Source organism: Macaca nemestrina, chromosome 7 (assembly GCF_043159975.1).
Source record: "Macaca nemestrina isolate mMacNem1 chromosome 7, mMacNem.hap1, whole genome shotgun sequence".
Classification (NCBI taxonomy): domain Eukaryota; kingdom Metazoa; phylum Chordata; class Mammalia; order Primates; family Cercopithecidae; genus Macaca; species Macaca nemestrina.
In genome coordinates, this window is record NC_092131.1 from 57,131,809 (window position 1) to 57,151,806 (window position 19,998).

General features: G+C 44.1%; 1 protein-coding gene across 3 annotated transcripts in view; it reads right to left on the minus strand.

Moving 5' to 3' along the window:
• LOC105481835 (abhydrolase domain containing 12B) overlaps positions 1-17,663 on the minus strand; it is a 30,584-nt gene extending 12,921 nt beyond the window's left edge. The window contains exons 1-8 of one of the 3 annotated variants that reach the window (XM_011741600.3): positions 17,437-17,663; positions 11,616-11,743; positions 10,657-10,759; positions 8,939-9,058; positions 5,594-5,624; positions 1,933-1,978; positions 1,697-1,826; positions 915-952 (exon numbers count right to left, since the gene is read on the minus strand). In XM_011741600.3, coding sequence (XP_011739902.1) covers positions 915-952; positions 1,697-1,826; positions 1,933-1,978; positions 5,594-5,624; positions 8,939-9,058; positions 10,657-10,759; positions 11,616-11,743; positions 17,437-17,540 — 700 coding nt within the window. In that variant the 5' untranslated portion in view covers positions 17,541-17,663. The remainder of the gene's footprint in view (positions 1-914; positions 953-1,696; positions 1,827-1,932; positions 1,979-5,593; positions 5,625-8,938; positions 9,059-10,656; positions 10,760-11,615; positions 11,744-17,436) is intronic. The other 2 variants (XM_011741601.3, XM_011741602.3) reach the window with 2 other exon arrangements.
• Between the last annotated feature and the right edge of the window lie 2,335 nt (positions 17,664-19,998).

Here is a 19,998-nt window from a genome sequence, read left to right on the forward strand (position 1 = left end):
AACCATGTGTAGCACTTAATCAAAAATAGCCATACAAAGATGAGGAAAACACACACACACAAAAGCAGATAATTGTAATGTAAATATTTAAACTGTATGGCATTAGGGTAATGAATATTTGCATTTATATAGCATCTCTATATATGGAGTAAATTCTAATTTTAATTTTTTAAAAATGACTTGACTCTGTTCACAGAGATTCTAATTCTTCAAATCAGCTATGGTCGAAGATTCTGATACAAACAGTTAGATCACTTTGAGAAACCCTGACATAAATATTACTAGGAAGGACTGCAGAAAGCCAGTTCTGTGTATCATTTAATGATACAGTATTTTTTATCCTGTAATTTAAATTAATATCATATCACCAGGAGGACTCTTTTTTTTTTTTTTTTTTTTTGAGACAGATTCTTGCTAGAATGCAGTGGCAATCTCGGCTCACTGCAACTTCTGCCTCCTGGGTTCAAGCAATTCTCCTGCCTCAACCTCCCGAGTAGCTGGGATAACAGGCACCCACCACTGTGCCCAGCAAATTTTTGTATTTTTAGTAGAGACAGGGTTTCACCATCTTGGCCAGGCTGGGCTCGATCTCCTGACCTCGTGATCCGTCCGCCTCAGTCTCCCAAAGTTCTGGGATTACAGGCATGAGCCACCACACTGGCCAAGGAGGACTCTTTCAAAGGTGATTTTAACTTGTTCCTTCATATTTATTTTTAACTGCAGAACCTGAAAACACAGCTATTATTTTATATTAAATGGAGATAAAAAAGAAAGTCCATTGCACTGCCAGAAACCATCTAAAGTTGGGATGCTTTTGGTGTCTGTATGTTCAAAGTGTACACAATAGTCTCTTGACTGTTTTTACTTTCCCATCTTCAGATAGGAAATTATACCACTTAAGCATTTTATATTACCTTTTTCTTCTAACACTTTTGCAGCATTTGTTGCAACTCTGTAAAGCAATGAGAATTAGGACATTATGTTAAGCAATAACTTAACAGTACAAATGCAACTTCCGGTATGAGCATCTGATAAAAGCTCTGGGCTCTCTGGTTAGAAAAATGCATATAGATACAAAATTTGCACACTATGTCAAAGGGTTCCACAGGCCCTATATTAAAGGTCATTTTCTTTCTTTCTTTTTTTTGGGGGGGGAGACAGTCTCACTCTGTCACCCCGGCTGGAGTGAAGTGGTATAATCTCAGCTCACTGCAACCTCCACCTCCCTGGGCTCAAGTGATTCTCCTGCCTCAGCTTCCTGAGTAGCTGGGATTACAGGCATGTACCATCAAGCCCAGCTAATTCTTGGTACTTTTAGTAGAGACGGGGTTTAGCCATGTTGGCCAGGCTGGTCTTGAACTCCTGGCCTCAAGTGATCGGCCCACCTCAGCCTCCCAAAGTGCTAGAATTACAGGTGTGAGCCACCCCGTCTGGCCAAGGATCCTTTTCTTTAAAACCCTCAGAAAGACTTGGACTTCAATGTAATAGATAACCATACAGCTGAAGGGACCTTCTGTTGTTTTACAAACAGCGTGGTGAGGTGGCAAGATCTTCAGCCACTTCTAGAGTGTGAAAGTGATCAGCAAAGAGTCCCTGTCTTCTGGCTCAGTGCTCCTTCCACTACTGGCTGCTGCCTTTGATAGGACACTAAAGCCTCCAGGACCTGCCTCAGGACACATTTGCAGATCGCACTTACCCTGTACCCAGAGAGTGGCCCCAGAGACACACGGGAGTGATGCCACTTCTTGCCTTGGTCCACTCATAGACACGAATGGCATCCGTAGTCAGTCCCTCCTCTGTGGGCTTACCCGTAGAGTCCCCAAATCCTGGCAGCAAGAAAAGGCAAACACAGTATCACTGCCTTCAAAATGAGGGGTCATCAGAGGCCCCCCACTTATTGAAAAATCTTTGTACACTGTTCTTAACACATACCTCTGTAGTCAACAGACAAGACATGAAAGCCACCATCACTCAGCACCTAGGTAACAAAGGAGCTGTTATCACTTTAATTAGAAGATGTAAACAGAAAAGGTTTCTCCTCCCTATATCCATCCATATCACATCACAAGGAGGGCTCTTTCAAAGGTAATTTTAACTTGTTCATTAGTATTTATTTTTTAACTGCAGAACCTAGAGAAACAGCTAGTATTTTATATTAGATGAAGATTAAAAAGAAAGTTTGTTGCACTGTCAGAAACTCTCTAAAGTTAGGATGCTCTAGGTATCTGTACATTCAAAGCATATACACTAGTTTAACAGGTGGGGAAAGATGTATTTTTGAAGTCTGGTGTTTAACTTCCAACTTGAGAAGCCAAGGCTCAGTGGGAGAGATGGAGAGCAGGAAGGCTGAGCAGGGTCAGACACGCAGGGTCTCACGCTGGCTCTGCCGCTTACCTGCTGTGTGACCTTGGCCAAGTTATTTAACATTTACATATGTAAATATTGTTCTGAAAACTGAGAAACAATAATAGTTGCCTTTAGGTCTATGAATGTCTTTTTTTAAAAATTCCTTGAGAATAAGAACTCTACACAGAGTTGTAGTAGAGGCAATCAAAAAGTGGAAGCTATTTATATTAAATATGAAAAAAGAGTTAATTTCAATAAAAAAATAAAGAGATCACTCTAATATATGAGACCACTGCCAAGCTTTTAGTAGGTAAAGAAGGAGATACTATGAAAACATAATTTGTCATGAAATGAAATACAATGATTGTTGGGTATGGTGGTGCAGGCCTGTAATCCCAGATACCAGGGAGGCTGAGGCAGGAGAATCACTTGAACCTAGGAGGCTAAGGTTGCAGTGAGCAACCAAGATTGCACTACTGCATGCCAGCCTGGGCGACAGAGACTCCGTCTCAAAAAACAATAAATAAATAAATAAGAAGAAATACAATGATAAAGAAAAGAGAGATAAAAAAGGACAAAATTTTACTGTGCCGACACTTTTGAAACTTTATTTAATCTTCACAACTGTACTGTAAAGTAGACATTATCCCCATTTTACAGATAAACTGCGTCTTGTGGAGTTTAAGTAACTTATTTAACATCGTCCAATTCGCTAGAATTAAAACCAAGATTCACTCCTGGGTCTTCCTCTGTCCAAATACTGTGCTTCTCCTACTGCATCTTAGATCCGGTGGCAAAACCTCATTAGGAACTTGTAAACACAAATTGAACTAATAATGAGGAGCTAAATGTAGCTTTTACATATCTGTTACATTCCCTCCAAAAAAGTTAGCCAAGGCACATGGCGGCTAAGCATCCAGGAAAATGGGAATATCCATGTGTGTTGCAGCACGTGTTGAAGGACCACTAGGCAACACAACCCAAGAACAATACCAGCAGCACACCCTACTCCTAAGAATTCATCTCTAGAAAAAGACGCGAAAGAAGAAAAAGCTAGGTGCTTAGAGTTTTCTGAAACAATACTAGTTAGGAAGAAAAAAAATCTTATATACAACAGCAGTGGAATAGTTAAGTAAACAATTGCTTATAAATATAACTGAGAATGATATAGCCTTTAAACTGGATAACTATCATGACTGTGAAAACACGGAAGAATGTCTACAAAATAGTTTGAAGTAAAAGAGCACAACATAAAAGTGCATATAGATACAATCATAGTAACAAAAGCTTTTTATAAAGAGACATAAAAACTAGGTGGGAATGCAAATAAATGAAAACAGCTGTATTAGTCTGTTGCCATGATGAATACATGAATGAATGAAAATTTAATAATGAAAATTTATTTTTTTTTTAAATCTCCTCTCCAGAGGAGGGAAGGAAGGGCTAAGGAAGTTTGGTCCTGTTGGGGAATGATGACAGTGGCATTTGCTACCCACAATCTGCCTGAGGGCAAAGTCCTGCCGTACCAGCCGTTCTCCTCCCCCACCCATCCTAACTACCACAAGGATCACCGGTCTGCATTTCACACCCACAGCTCTTCTCCTTTCTGGGAACATTGAGACAGCTCTGAGTGGGAGGGGAAAAGCACGCACATTCTCATGTGCATCAGCTTTACCGCGTTCCATGTGGGGAATGCAAAGGGCAAGGTGCAGAGGGGAAAGCAAAACTAAAAATGAATAAACATGGTCCTCCTGGGTAACGCTGCACCCAGACCCCTGCTGCTCCACAAGGGGATGAGGGGAGGGGACAGGAGAGGAGCTTCCTGTCTGCACAGGGGAGGGAGGATGAAGAAAGCACTGGAGATACTGGTACTGCCAGGATTCTGGGCCCCACTAATATCGTTTGACCAGGAAAGAACTCCGAGATGGGAGCCAGCATGTGGGAGGAGAGACCAAGTCCCTGTGGTCAACAGCCGGTCACCTGCAGCGGAGATGACCTAACCAGAGGGTGGAAGAGGATAAACAGGCAGCTTGCTCAACCAGTTCTGAGGCAGATATGGCTAATGGAAAGCCTGCCATCTTCTGCATGCCTGGAAACACAGGGGCTGTCCCAACAAGCCAGAGTCATGCAGCAGGGAGTGAGGAGAGCAAGTGTGGCCACCATGCTACTCTACAAAGCCTTACATGGGCTGAAGCCAGGGTTTCAATGACTTCTTTTTTGAGTCAGGGTCTCCTCACTCTGTCGTTCAGGTTGCAGCGTGGTGGCACAATCCTAGCTTATTGCAGGCTCAAACTCCCAGTCTCGAGTAATACTCTCGCCTCAGCCTCCTGAGTAGCTGGAATTGCAGGCAAGTACCACCACATCCGGTGAATTTTAAATTTTTTTGTAGAGACAGGGTCTCATGAAGTTGAGACCTTGGTCTTGAACTCCCGGTCTCAGCCTCCCAAAGTGTTGGGATTATAGGCGTGAACCACTGCACCCAGCCTTTAATGACTTTTAAGAGCAGACATTCTGTGTCTTTAGCCTATAACCACTAGAAACTAAAAAGGTTGCTTCTTTTAAAAGGAGTGACCATTGTGCACCTTAATAATACTCTCTCAACCCAACCCCCAGCCCTCAGAGAAAGCAAATAAAAATGTCAGCCGGGTGAGGTGGCTCACGCCTATAATCCCAGCACTTTGGGAGGCCGAGGTGGGTGGATCACCTGAGGTCATGAGTTCGAGCCCAGCCTGGCCAACATGGTGAAACCCTGTCTCTACTAAAAAATACAAAATTAGCCGGACGTGGTGGTTGGCGCCTGTAATCCCAGCTACTCTGGAGGCTGAGGCAGGAGAATCACTTGAGCCTGGGAGGCGGAGGTTGCAGTAAGTGGAGATTGCGCCACTGTACTCCAGCCTGGGCAACAGAATCTCAAAAACAACAGCAACAACAACAAAGCTCTCTCAACCCATCCCCCAGCCCTCAGAGAAAGCAAATAAAAATGCCTTTGCCTCCATTTGGCAATGAGATTATTAAGTTCACGAAGGTACTTAGGGACCTAGAGAAGCTCAGTTCTGTTTTGATCAGTGTAGGAGCAGAAGTCCACCGGTGGGACTCTGAGCCCCAGACACCACAACCCACCCTGACCAGTACCCTGGAGACCTCTCAAAAGACAACCACACGGAGGGCCTGAGGACAATCTTATGACTATCGAACAGCATTCATGAGGACTTATGAAATGGGTGCTTTGAGGCCGCTTCAGACATACCTTTACTAGCTTCAGTCTGTGAGAAGCTGCCCTGTGAAGGAAGTTTAAAAAAAAAGCGAGAATTAGGAATGATGTTGACAAGTTCAATAACAATCACTGTCTGCTGCTGGTATCTGAGCTCACGCCTTTCTCTTTCAGGTTGGAGGAATAAATAACTAGGAGAAGGGGGAATGCTTTCTGGTGTCAGAGCCAGCTCAGATGTGTCAGGGTGAATGATCAATGGCTCCCCACTGGGCCGGCGTTCCTCTCGGTGAGGTCTGGCCAGATCTTTGTAGCGCTTCTCAATACAAGCATTTGATGAAGCGCTGATAATCCACCTTTTTTCACTTCTACACAGTAAAACTTATTTCTAAGAATACTCTTAGAAGCTAAAGGAAAATAGTTTCCAGAAAGTGACTTTCAGAACAAGGGATGATGTCGTCAGGCTGCACTAGACTAAGATTTGCCTATACCCTGTCCACTCTGCCATTTAAGTGCAAGACGAAGTGAAGGGGAGAGGCTCACAGCCCTGTAGGCACCAAAATTATTTTTCCCCAAAAATAGTCTGCTTTATGTTAACCACATTAATAAGCAAGCGTCAAAGATCATTCAAAAGACAGAGACTTTTATTATGTCGCCATACTAATGCAACCACAAATTCGATTTTATTTATTTTATTTTATTTTATTTTCTTGAGACAGAGTCTCACTGTCACCCAGGCTGGAGTGCAGTGGCATGATCTCGACTCACTGCAACCTCTGCCTCCCAGGTTCAAGCGATTCTCCTGCCTCAGCCTCCCGAGTAGCTGAGATTACAGGTGCCTGCCACCATGCCCGGCTAATTTCTGTATTTTTAGTAGAGATGGGGTTTCACCATCTTGGCCAGGTTGGTCTTGAACTGCTGACCTCGTAATCCATTCACCTCGGCCTCCCAAAGTGCTGGGATTACAGGCATCAGCCACCATGCCCGGCTCACAAATTCAATTTTATTATGATGAAGTACAAGGTTCTTTCCAGAATTTTTAAATTTAATTGTATTGTAGATGTTATTTTAAGTTTGTGAATAAGAAGTTAGTAGTTGTAATCTTTATTGTGACTGAGATTTCTGTGTAACATTTGTCAGAATAAGATTGGACCTGTATTTTCAGGAAGAAGCCTGATGGTCTTTGTGACCTGTTTATTTTTTTTAGAAATTAATAAAATTTATTTTTAAAACAGTTTTAGGTTCACCACAAAATTGAACACAAAATGCAGAGTTCCCATATAACCCCTGTCCTCACTCACACACAACCTTCTCTCCCTATAAACATCCGAAGCACCACAGTGGTACACTTGTTCCAATCAATTAACCTACATGGATACATTATTATCATCCAAATTACCTAGTTTACATTGGGGTTCACTCTTGGTGTTGGATATTCTATGGATTTTGACCAATGTATAACGACATGTATCCACCATTGTAGTGTCATCCAGAAGATTTCCACTGCCCTAGAAATCCTCTGTGCTCTGCCTATTCCTTCCTCCCTAACCCGCCAAGCCCTGGCAACTACTCATCAAAAGGCAGAGAATTCTTAAAAGTCATTTATTTGAGTTCTATCTTAGAGCCATTACATTGGCTAAGATAGAATGTATGTATATGTATGTATATGTAATGTATGTGTGTATATGTATGTATATGTAATGTATGTGTGTATATGTATGTATATGTAATGTATGTATGTATATGTATGTATATGTAATGGAGCCTTTTGAACTTCTAGTTAAGGCTATGAACCCATTTCCCAGGAAAAAATGTACCCATACTTCAAATTTTATGTACAATTGTGGAGAGGAGTTCATGGGCCTTCTGGGGCTTCCACAGATCTCAAGTCTAGAGCCACTGCTTTTGATGCCTCGACAGGTTCCCTGTAATCTCCCATTTGAGGAGAGTACTGTCTGGTACTCATTACTTGCAGCTCAGGACTGCTGATAGAAAGCTGAACTTCTGGACAGAGAACAAAAGCAAGCTGCGTCTGATCCCAGAGCCAGGAAATCTGGGCTCATTGAGGGCACTTGTGGATTTACACAGAGGGGCAGACATGCTGTGTGATCCACAAGGTCCTTTAAATAAATACATTGTAACATCATGCCCAAGTTTACAAAATCAATACAAAGTTAAACTATGTAAAAATGCTGGGTTTCGGGCCTGGCACGGTGACTCACACCTGTAATCCCAGCACTTTGGGAGGCCGAGGCGGGCGGATCACGAGGTCAGGAGATCGAGACCATCCTGGCTAACACAGTGAAACCCCATCTCTACTAAAAATACAAAAAAATTAGCCCAGCATGGTGGCAGGCACCTCCAGCGTAGTCTCAGCCACTTAGGAGGCTGAGGTAGGAGAATGGTGTGAACCCGGGAAGCGGAGCTTGCTATGAGCCAAGGTTGCGCCACTGCACTCCAGCCTGGGTGACAGAGTGAGACTCTGTCTCAAAAAAAAAAAAAAAAAAAAAAAAATGCTGGGTTTCACAGGAAATTTCAGTAAATGTGGCTCTAAAATGTACACATCAAGAAAGTCTCTTGAGAAAAGGCGAGTCTTGAGAAAGGCGAGTCACCTGCCAGAAAAAGACGAGGAGGAAGGGAGTCACAAGCAGGTGCTCCTCCCCACGTGGAGGAGATCTGTGGGTTTCCGAGGCACATCGCACCTGCCCCAAGCTGAAGGGGCACAGTCACAGCAGGTGATCATCACCCAGCATAATTACACAGGCCCAGAAGGGCTCTGACAGCACATCAAAGGGGAGCCAGACTCCTGGGAGATGTTCTTTATTACAAAGCGAGGTTGGGACTACAGAGAATGGGCTGAGGTATGGCTATTCTAGATTAGAATTAGTCAGACGGTCCCCAGTACCTGTGGTCAGAATTCCATGTGACCTCTCTTGAGGAGTCATATTTTCAGCTAGTAACATTAAAGTTAAATAAAGGACTCTCCCCTGTAGTGTTCTGAAAAATCTCTCATCTGGAAATGGCTCTTCCTCTCCCCCATAATGCGTGCCTATTCCCTTTCCCGTCATTCATGGGTTAAATCCATCATTTCAGACACTCTTAGGGAGCGAAAGAATCATCACTTTCTTTAAAATCAACATCCAACTTTTGGAAGAGTTATTCTTTTCTCCTTCTTAATTAGGGATCCACATTATTCTATATATAGAATAATCTTTTCAAGCGAAGCTTATTGCCAGAACACCCTCAGATTTCAACAAAGGAAAAGAAATATGTGAAGGCATGCCTACAGAGTTAAAAACAGAGCCCTGTCCTTCTTCATTCCCCCGTGGGGCTGAAATGCGCTCAATCTCTTGAAAAAAAAAACACGTAAGCAGAGCCACTGACCTGTGTTCTGCACTGCCATGAAGATAAACAACGATTGGGTTCCCATCGCGAAGGGCTGCTTCGTACCAGCAACGGTCCTTCCCTTTGGCTTCCTCCTCCCAGCAGCTGGGGACTGTGTGCCTGAAGAGCAAGGGAGGTTTAAACAAATGTAGAAAGAGGAATTATCTATCCTTGCCAAAGGCTGAAGCTATCCTTATGATATATATACATATATTTTAATTTTTTATCTGAGTAATATATGCACATGGTAAAAATAAAAATCTAACACCACAAAATGTCTTATGATGAGAACCACTACGGCCCTACCCCATGTCCCCATGCACAGAGACGCCTTTTAATGACTTACTGTTTTAGTTCTTCTGACTTCTGCACCTGCTAATTTTCCAAGACTGCTGTTCTTAGGTACATTGAAATTGTTTTTTAAAAAAGGGAAACAAGTAAAAGATAATAGATATTTACCATCTGCCGTGAATTTGGCTGAAGAGACAAGTAGGAAATAATTTAAAAAGAAACCCGTTTATGTAAGAGAAAAGAACTAAAACACTAAACCATTTTGCTCCAGAAACCAAGTAACCTTGTGATTTTAAATGTCTGCGTGAGTTCCATTTTCTCCACTTTGTTAAACCAACAAATGCTGCAAATGTGAACACTGCCATATGACATGTCACCATGGGATGTGGGGAACTGGCTAAGGGTGACAAATTTTCTGTCCTCTCCATCATTTAAGGGCAGAAAGTCTGCCATCATCCCCAGGGCCTCTGTACTCAGAATACAGGCACTGCTGCCTGCTGGATGAGCTGATCTTGACGAGGTAGCTGACTCACCAAACCAAGGACCAGTGGGGCAAAAGCAAAGAATAAAAAGATTTCTAAATTCCAGCACTATTGGATGAACTGTACCCTGCAGAATAGGAAGAAGTTACGTGTTGGTTCCTAAACATTTTATGATCAAAGGTTTGAACTCAGGGAGATGAAATAGAAAACAGATCACTGGAAACTTGGCAGCCAAGAATGAGTATTACAACTAAACAGAAGAAATGTTAAGGTTAGCATTGTAAGACAATAGAATGTTCATGACCTCATCTGACATATTTACTGAATGTCCTTTATGTGCCAAGCACTGTGCTAAGCAATGAAAACCCACCAACAAAGTCTATCACCTGCTGAAGTTATAGTCTTGTAAGGAAGACAAATATTAACCAAATCATCACACAAACATTTATTTCATGACAATGGGAATAATTGTCAAAAGGGACAAGCATGGGTGGCCATGGCAGCACATACCTAAAATGGGCAGTGAGGAAAGGCTTTCCTGAAAATTACCAACTGAAGTAAGATCCAATAGATGAGTAGACAGCAAGGCAAGAAGAGGGAAGGCAGGGAGCTGAGAAATAGAAGGAAGCCTTGAGGGCAGAGCGTGTCCTGGGAAGGCAGTGTGTCTGGACTTGAAGGCATGAAGGCAAAGGTGGTATGGAATAAGGCAGAAGGGGTGGGTGAGGCCAGAAGCCAAGGCAACACTTAAAAGTCTATACTCCAAAGCAAAATTCTTAGAAAGCAAAATCAAGCAAATCAACAGAAGAGGAAGGTATAGAAAACAGCCTCCAGGTACCTCCAGGAGCACTGACCTCTCCATGGGCGGGGAACACAGCACTGCTCCTCTGCGTCCTAACAGGAAAACCTGTCCCATCAAGCAACCCAGTGTCCCATCCGTGCACTCACCAGATCCCTAGCATCACCCCAGGTTCAACTCTCAGGTAGAAGTTCACTGTGTGAGGAATCTTTAACTCTGGTTTCTTTAAATCCACAAGAAATGGGGCTTTGACTGGAAAGTAAAAATCATTATCAACTCCAAGAATCAAATTCCATGCCTTTTAATCACAATCAAAGAAAGGAATTAGCCTACATAGGTTAACAGGCTTCTAAGTTGCAAGCTACTACACTAAACTCCTAGCAGAGTATTTTACTTTATCAACTAGGACTAGCCTGCAGAAGAGGGGAAAAAACAAAAACCCAAAAGCTAGATTTTAAAATAGCATCAGTGTGGTAGCTCATAATACAGAAACAGAGTGATTCAATCCTTATCCTTGTCTCTGGCTAAAAGCAGAGGAGACCATTCTCCTAAGAAGGTAAAAAGGCCTAGAAGAAAATAATAAGTATTCTGATACTTCAGTGAAACCTAGTCATCAGTCAACAGGCAAGAAATGTCCAGAATTCACACACACCAGGAGGCAAGCAGGTAAGAACTAGAAGGACTGTGTTAAATTGACTAACACATAGCTCAGCAGGAAAAAAAAAAAAACAGAGGAAAAATAGATTCCTTACATCAGCACTATTCTCTCTCTCTCTCATCTTTAAGGGATGCAGATAAGAAGAGGAAGGGGAAAGGCAGAGAATACAGTAAGCAGTTAGGTATCCATATTAACAATGAATTAATTTGAAGTCAGCTCTTGAATGGAACCCTCACCCACAAGGCCATGCATCTCTCTTTACTTCCAACAGTTTGCAGGGATTCCTGCTAGACTTCAAAGTCAATATTAAATAAGTTTCAGACCATTTCAGTCTAGCCACAATTTTACAGCTGACATGTCTTTTCACTACGTCACAACTTTAAGGATAGTGAGGTCTTTATTTGGGGAAAAAAATATATATAGGCAAATTTATGGAAGGTCCATACTTACAAAAATTAAAATAAATTAACATGTCTATCAGAGGAGGGAAAACATGTTCTTTTAAGGATTTACTAGTAAAACTGTCATACAGAGCAGCAATTTTTCGTCCGAGCGTTGAACAGGAGTGTGGAAAAGATCTGCAAGATATTGGGAAACACACAAGGTTTTCGAAATTAATCCATTTGTCTTGGTTTTTTCTTTTGCTTTCTCTTTTTTTTTTTTTTTTTTTTTTTCTTTTTTTGGACAGAGTTTTGCTCTTGTTGCCCAGGCTGGAGTGCAATGGCATGATCTCAGCTCACTGCAACCTCTGCCTCCTGGGTTCAAGCAATTCTCCTGCCTGAGCCTCCCGAGTAGCTGGCATTACAGGCACCCGCCATCAGGCCTGGCTAATTGTTGTAGTAGAGACAGGGTATCACCATGGTGGCCAGGCTGGTCTCGAACTCCTGACCTCAGGTGATCTGCCCCCAAATTTCAGAGACTAACAGTGGGAATTCCAGGTCAGTTGGTATTTAAGCAAAATCTTTTTACACAATGACATGGAATTATCTATACGGCATGTCAAGACTGGGACTAAGGGGAAACCAGGTAAGAAGAGCAATAAGGCAGGGCCCCAACCAGCAGCTGAAAAAGCCAGGACACGGCAGGGACAGGAGGGGAAGGGAAATGTTTGCACCACAGCCAGGTTTGGTCCCTTACTGTAGCCCCATAGAAGGCTGAGACTGGACCCCAAAGTCACCAGTAAACAGGATTCAGACAGTTTAACAGCTGCCACAGTTTTTAATTATATCACAATTCTGCACTATACGTGTTAGCTATTCTTATCATTAGTCTCAGGCAGTGAGGGAATAATCCTTAGATCCTCTATATTCTGGCTGCATCTTAGGAGAAATGAACCAGTGTTAGAAGACCCCACTTCTGAGATGAGATCCCTGGAAGAGAGGGACCCATGAGGCACAGGGCTGGAGCTTGGTCAGGGAGTGGGATGGGCGCGTGCACATCTTGCCTACGCTATTGTTCCCTGTGACACAAACCACCCAATCAGGAGCTGTCAGCACACAAGTGACGATTTGTCCATGAGGGGTGACTAAGGACACCTCTGTCTCAAGCCACTTCTCTTGTGAGGGTCTTAGAGAAATGAGGGATACAGGAGGTCAATGTCATCACCTCCTGCTTCCAGTTTTTGCCCACATTAGCCATTAAATAAGTCCCTTTCCATGTCGTGAGAGGTCATTGTTAAGACTGTTTAACATAATCAAATGGTAAGGTCGAGAGGTTAGAAAGCCTTTTTGATAAATTGTCTCCCCCTGCCCTGATTTCTCTGCCAGACCAGAGGTATTTTTGGAAGATAATTATTACCTTTGCTTTGCAAATGAGACTGGAAAGTTAACTAATCTTTCCAAGGTCGCAAGCCAATGAATGGCAGAGCCGCACATACCCAAGTCTGTCTGATCCCATAGTCCTGTAAGGATCTCCAGGATGTCACAGTCCTGGTGACATCCATGTAAGCAGAAATGAACCCCAGGAACAAGGCTGACCTCTGGCAAAATTCTGCTGGTAGACAATCTTGTTTTAAGATCTCTTTCTGCCCCTTAGCCCTCCCAGGGTCCGGTCCTTTCTTCTTTCCTCCTTCCTGCTCCTGTATTCTCAGGAGCCCTCTGATAACAAAGTCATCAAAGAAAGACCTCTAAAAAACTTAACTCCCCCAAAGTGTTAATGAATTAAAAATCAGAGCACTTATATGTGTTTGGAAGAGACACAAAGAGAGAAGATAATGAATCTCTGATGAATTTCCAGCAGTTCTGCAAGAAGTGGAAAAGATATGTGGGCTAAGGGTAATGGATAGATTTTTCAAGTACATCATACACAGGCAATTGCCTACTCATAAAATCAGAAAGAAAGAAATGAAAATGATTGTTTCATAATACCTTAAAATAGCACCCCACCACCCCCGCCATGAAGGCGGCAGGAAGGAGAGGACATTGTTGTTCTGATTTTAGAGATAAGAAATCAAAACCCAGAGAAGCCACTTTGAGCCACAGATCAAGCCCAAATGGACAGAATTGAACCTGAGGCTGAACTGTGCCTCCTTCCAGCCGCTGGCTCCTGCTGGCTTCCCTCTAAGCTCCCCTCACTCACCTCCACCCTGCCTGTTAGTCTCCCACTAAGCTGTCTTTTGAAGGTAGGCAGGGTAGTCTCCCGCTAAGTTATGTTTTGAAAGTCTGCTTGGGAAGCAGAGGCAGTAGAGGGAAATGTGTGTCTGTTTTTAAGGAATAATTCATACAGAATTCTTCTCTCAAATAGCTCGAGGCACTTCTCTGAGATGCACTGCAGGAAGAGAACAGAGTGACCAGATCCTCCGAGCATCAATAATGCAAAGCAGCTTCTTTTAACTAAGGGGTTGTCAATTTGACTTCCCCTAGATCAGTAGGGGATCAAAAGTCACCAGTGGCTAATAGACCTTATTTGAGCAGAGGATGCAGTTTCAGCCCAATCCCCACTAACGGCCAGCCACATCAAACGGCCACCTTGGTGCTTTGGTGTTCTTTTGCTTGCCCTTTGATCAGCTGCAGCTGTAACTGCACAGCATCCCGCAGGGGCCTCAGAACCTCACTGTATGATTCTTACTGGTGGAAGCTGGTGGAGTCTGAGCTGCTACAGGGTGAATCACTCATGCTCAGAGGTTTCTGCAAACCAACTTTGGGAAGCCCAAATCTAACTACATTTACTATTTCAAATATTAAGACATGTACCTTCAACCTATGTGCCAATTCATTCAGTCGACATTTGTTTGTCACCAACCACCAGGAGACACCCTCCCAACCAAATACCCTCTTCCTTCATGGCCACGGAAGTATCTCTTTCTTGTCAAAGTCTCCTGGAGACATCATCCTATGGTGACCTCTCCTCTCTTGTCTTTCCTCTCACAAATAATAACGGGGCCTCAGCTGGCCTTGAATTGTTCTCTGATGGCTTTCCCATTATTAGCCCTATCTTCCCCACTCTATCAGGCCACAGACAACAAGAACAACATGGCATAGAATGCTTCCTTTACACTTCACTCTGTCCAGCCCAGGGCTGAGCTCAGTAAATATTTGTTGACGCGTAGGTTGAAAATGGAAAGAAAGTGCATTTATTTTGTAAGGGAAATGGAGGCAACATTTATTGGTAGCTTTGGAGGAAAGAGCAAGGGCTTCATTTTCTTTTTTTTTTTTTACTTAGAATTGCAAATGAATCAATGTAAGCTCCACAGAGCAAGGACTTTTGTCTGTTTTATTTACTGCTGTGTGACCAAGACTAGAATAGTGTCCAATAGATCATAAAGAACCAACCCTGTGGAAAGAATGAATACATTTATCAGCCTACTCATGGACATTTCCTGAGCACTATCTAGGATTGTAATGACTTGGGGTGGAATAGGGGGAAATGAGGAAAATAAACCTTTGGTTTCCCCCAGCTTCCTTCTGGAGCACTTTTTCCACTTTTGTTTTTATTATTATTGTTATTATTATTTTTTTTTGAGATGGAGTCTCACTCTGTCACCCAGGCTGGAGTGCAGTGGTATGATCTTGGCTTACTCCAACCTCCGCCTCCCAGGTTCAAGCAATTCTCCTGCCTCCAGAGTAGCTGGGACTACAGGTGTGTTCCACCACGCCTGGCTAATTTTTTGTATTTTTAGTAGAGACGGGGTTTCCCTGTGTTAGCCAGGATGGTCTCGATCTCCTGACCTCGTGATCCGCCCACGTTGGCCTCCAAAAGTTCTGGGATTACAAGCATGAGCCACCACACCTGGCCCCATTTTTCTAATTTAAAGAAAACCAGTTGTAAGGTGGAGACTTACTCTCCTTGGCCCATCCACCTTAAGCAGCAAATGGATTTGATAAAAAATTTTATAATATAAATAACTAGATTCCCAAGGCATTAAAAAAATGGCCATTGAAAAAATCATATGAAAAAATGTTCTTCTTAGGTCTCACAACACATCCCACTAGTTCCCGGGCCATGATCAGGGCCAGGGGCATGACAAGCCCTCCATGAAGGTTTGCTCATCTAAACGAACCCGGCTCCAAGAATCAAAGAGGACTTGGGATGGTGGAAATGGGTGTGGGCCTCAGCCTCAGCACATCTTACATTAGACCGATAATCTTCTGCTCAGATGAAGACATGCGCTAGTGTTTTATTCAGGAAGTGTCTCTTGAGACTTTTTTCACCAGTTAGTAAGGCAAGTAATAGATAGTCCCCAACTCCCCATCTCCCACTCCATTATCAACAAAGTGGGTTACTCTCTATGAATGTGAAGTGCAACTTTGATTCTCTGCCTAATAAATGCCATTTACTGCCAAATAAATGTTAAATAATCGGCCATCAATTCCACAGAGATCGTCAAAGTGAGAAACATTAGATGTCAACTTTCCCAGAATCCTCACCTCTGGGAGAGAAGTCCTGTTAATATGCAGTTGACAAGTGCAATCAGGACATTCTGCCAGGTGTTCAGATCCAACACAGAGCTGGAAGGCATGAGTTCTAGGTGACTGGGCCCCTGCAGAGCTGCCAGCACTCTGCTGTCTGCAACAAGAATAAAAAAGAATAGAAAAGAGGCCAGGTGCAGTGGTTCACACCTGTAATCCCAACACTTTGGGGTGCCAAGGCAGGTGGAACCTGTGAGCTCCAGGAGTTTGAGACCAACCTGGGCAATGCAGTGAAAACCCATATCTACAAAAAATACAAAAATTAGCTCGGTGTGGTGGCAGGCACCTGTAGTCCCAGCTACTGGGGAGGCTGACCTGGGAGGATCGCTTGAGCCCTGGGAATGAGCCAAGATTGTGCCACTGCACTCCAGCCTGGGCAACAGAGTGAAACCCTCAAAAAAAAAAAAAAAAAAAGAGAGAGAGAGAGAGAGAAAAGATCCCTGTTTGTCCTCATCACTCTGTCTGGGCACTCCAAAGTGAGGTCTCCTGTGTCTGGATATTATTTTTGGATATTTTATAATCAGCACAAATTAAACAAAAGGAATAGAAAGAGGGAAGTGAAAATGCCAATACCTTCCCACACCAACAAAACTAAATGAAATACCCACATATCCTGGGTCCAGGATCCCCAACCAATACTTGGCTTCATTGCGAACAAGATTGGCAATATGTTGCTGGTGGATTCCGGTAATTTAAGATTACTGTTTAAACTGAGGATCCATGAGAGAAACAAAACGGAAACAAAAACCAAAACACCCACTGATACATTTCAGATTTAAACAACGTAAGAACTTGGTACAGGTAATACCAAGTTATGGTTTCAACACACTGTATACGTCTTTAGCATACTGGAGGTGTGTTCTTTAAATACGTGCCAGGGAGTTCACACTCAGGGAACTAGGTAGGGATTTTCTCATCCTTTTCCACCTACACAGATAGGCCCTTGACCTAAGAGAACCCCGTCCAAGATTACAACATATATTACTATTGTCACTATTACTAGTGTCATTCAGATCCATCTTGTATGTTAGCTAAATGGTCAGATAATAGAGATTGGTATAGGAATCCAGCCATCTCCCTGACATCTGTATTTCAGACGCCCCCAAAAGTTATAACTTCCTGAAATACCAAACCTGAGAGTATCGCTGGTCCAGGTTGGGACTGAGGCTGAGGATACTGAGGGCAATCAAAGAGCCCTAGAGTTCGCAGGTGGCCGCCGAGGTCCCCCGGGAGCCACAGTGCCGGGCCTTGGGCCCGGGCCGGCAGAGGGGATTAGGCCTCGGCCGCACCCTCGCCCCCTGCCCCATTCCCGCGCAGCCCGAGCCGTCGGGGCACGGCCAGAGGTGGACCTGGCGCGTACTCACCGCAGGTTGCGGTCGACCATGTCCCACCAGGCGGCCACGCAGCCATGGGCTGGGGGCCCGGGCGGCTCGAGCGTCGCGGCAGCCTGGCAGTCCTGCGCGTCCATCCCGTGCAGTGTCCAGAGCCGCCGCCACCGCCGCGGGAGCTGCAGCCCGGAGCAGCCGCCCGCGACCTTCCAGCCCCGGCGGCGTCGCGCCCGCCCTCCTCCCACGCGCGGTCAGGCCGGCTGGTGAGACGCCAGAGACTCAGCCCCAGGGTGCGCTCCGCCCGGATCCGCCCGCTGTTCGCGTCCACACACACACACACACACACACACACACACACACACACACACACAGAAAGAGAGAGAGAGAGAGAGAGAGAGATCCTACGCTTATAGCTAGCTATGCAACATTTTATTTTAGATTGATTTCCATCATACATCTGTGTGTGCGCGCGGGCGGGAGGCGCGCACAACCCAGTAAAATATGTTTTCACCATGGTACTAACACAAAAGTTTGACAGCCACAGCTTTTGATTTTCACGAAGACTATAAGCTTTCCCCTACTTAGATCCCACTTTTTTGTTTTTCTCTTTTTCTGAAGCCTCCCTGTCTCCAATTCCCCATCCACCCCCAACATCCTCACAGCCTCCACCCTGTCACCCTTACTATAGAAATAATTTCTTTGGCTCCCTTTAACTAATGATGTGTCTGTCCATGTGGGGTTATGAACACAATTATTCTATGTAGCAAAAAATTAAGACCTTTTTGGTATTTTGTTTACGTACCAGCATGTAACAAAACCTCACCATTGTACCAAGGAGTTCACACCTTGAAACTTTGACCTTGGTACAGGTTTACATCTTGGTGCGTGTTTACAATGTGCAGCTGTCTCCTGGGAGCAGGAACTGTCTACCACAGCTGCTCTAGGGAAGCCACGGCACGCACGTGTGGAAACAAAGGAGGAAGAAAGAGAATGAGGTTTTATTTGGATACATTCGGATGCCAGCATCAAGGCTTCATCTTGGAGGCAAGGTGCAAATCTTAAGAGGTGGAATGGGTTTTTTGTAGTGCCTGTGTTCAGAGGGCACAGCAGGGGGCTGTCAGCGCCAGAGAGTGCATGGAAACCCATCTGCTTGAAGATAGTAGGATGGTCTGGGGGAAAATACCCACGCTTCTCACGAAAGGGCAGTTTTCTTTGAGGACTAGTTCATTTCATGGAACTGTCAGGGCAAAGAGGGATTTTGTTCACTGCCTGTTATACTCTTATACTTGCTCTGGGAATGTTTATTTTCTCTTTCTTTCTTTCTTTCTCTCCTTCCTTCCTTCCTTCCTTCCTTCCTTCCTTCCTTCCTTCCTTCCTCCTTCCTTCCTTCCTTCCTTCCTTCCTTCCTTCCTTCCTTCCTTCCTTCCTTCCTTTCTTTCTTTCTTTCTTTCTTTCTTTCTTTCTTTCTTTCTTTCTTTCTTTCTTTCTTTCTTTCTTTCTTTCTTTCTTTCTTTCTGTCAGGGTCGTACCCTGTCACTGAGGCTGGAGTACAGTGGTGCAATCATAGCTCACTGTACTTGAACTCGCTTCAACTCCTGGGCTCACACAATCCTTCCACTCCAGCCTCCCAAGTAGCTGGGACTACAAGCATGCACCACAATGCCTGGCGTGCACGCACGTGTGTGTGCATGTGTGTGTGTGTGCATGCACGGGCGGAGGCACATGTGTGTATAGAGATGAGATCTCACTATGTTGCCCAGGCTATCAAACTCCTGGCCTCAAACAATTCCCCCACTTCAGCCTCCCAAAGTGCTGGGATTACAGGTCTGTGTCACCACACCTGGCTGGAATGCTCAGTTTCTGATTCACACACATCAAGATAGAAGAGGAATTAGCTCAGGAAGGACCGGTAGGATCCAAGCCTGACTGATGAGCCAGCAACAGGTGGGTTTTCACAGAGCCACACCCTGCATGATGAGAAAGCTTCAAGCAGATGTCGATTCTACCCCTGGAGTTCTTCATAAGCTTGGTCTGGAATCTCACAGAACTTGTTCAGGGAAGCTCTGAATGTGACTCTGGGGCCATGCCATGTGGAGATGGAGGGATCAAAGATGGGGAGGAGAGGTAGGAGGAGAGAAGAACAGCTGCACATGGTCCCAGGGTCTATTTCCATCTACTTGCTCAGGTTGAGAGAGGATATTTCCATCTACATGCTAGACGAACAAAGAAAGTTGTAAGCCCCAAGTCTAAGGATGTGTTTGAAATGCTCAGCAAAAATCTCTGAAGTCGGAAATCACTATGGCCCATTTTTTGAAAGGTTGCGTAAGACTTTAAAAGAAGGCCTTTCCCAACATAAATAGCCCCTTTCAAATGACACATCCTGGAAATCAGAGAACGAAGTCTCCAATATGATTTGATAGAACCTGAAAAACAAAATATTCGTTCATTTATCCAGCACTCATTTACTGAGCACCTTTTAGGTGCCAGGTACCACATTGGGCACTGTAGGGATACAAACCAGGATCCCAGCTGGTAGAGATTCATCTCAGGATGAACCATGAGAACACAGAACAGGAAATGAAAAGTGTCTTAAGGGTA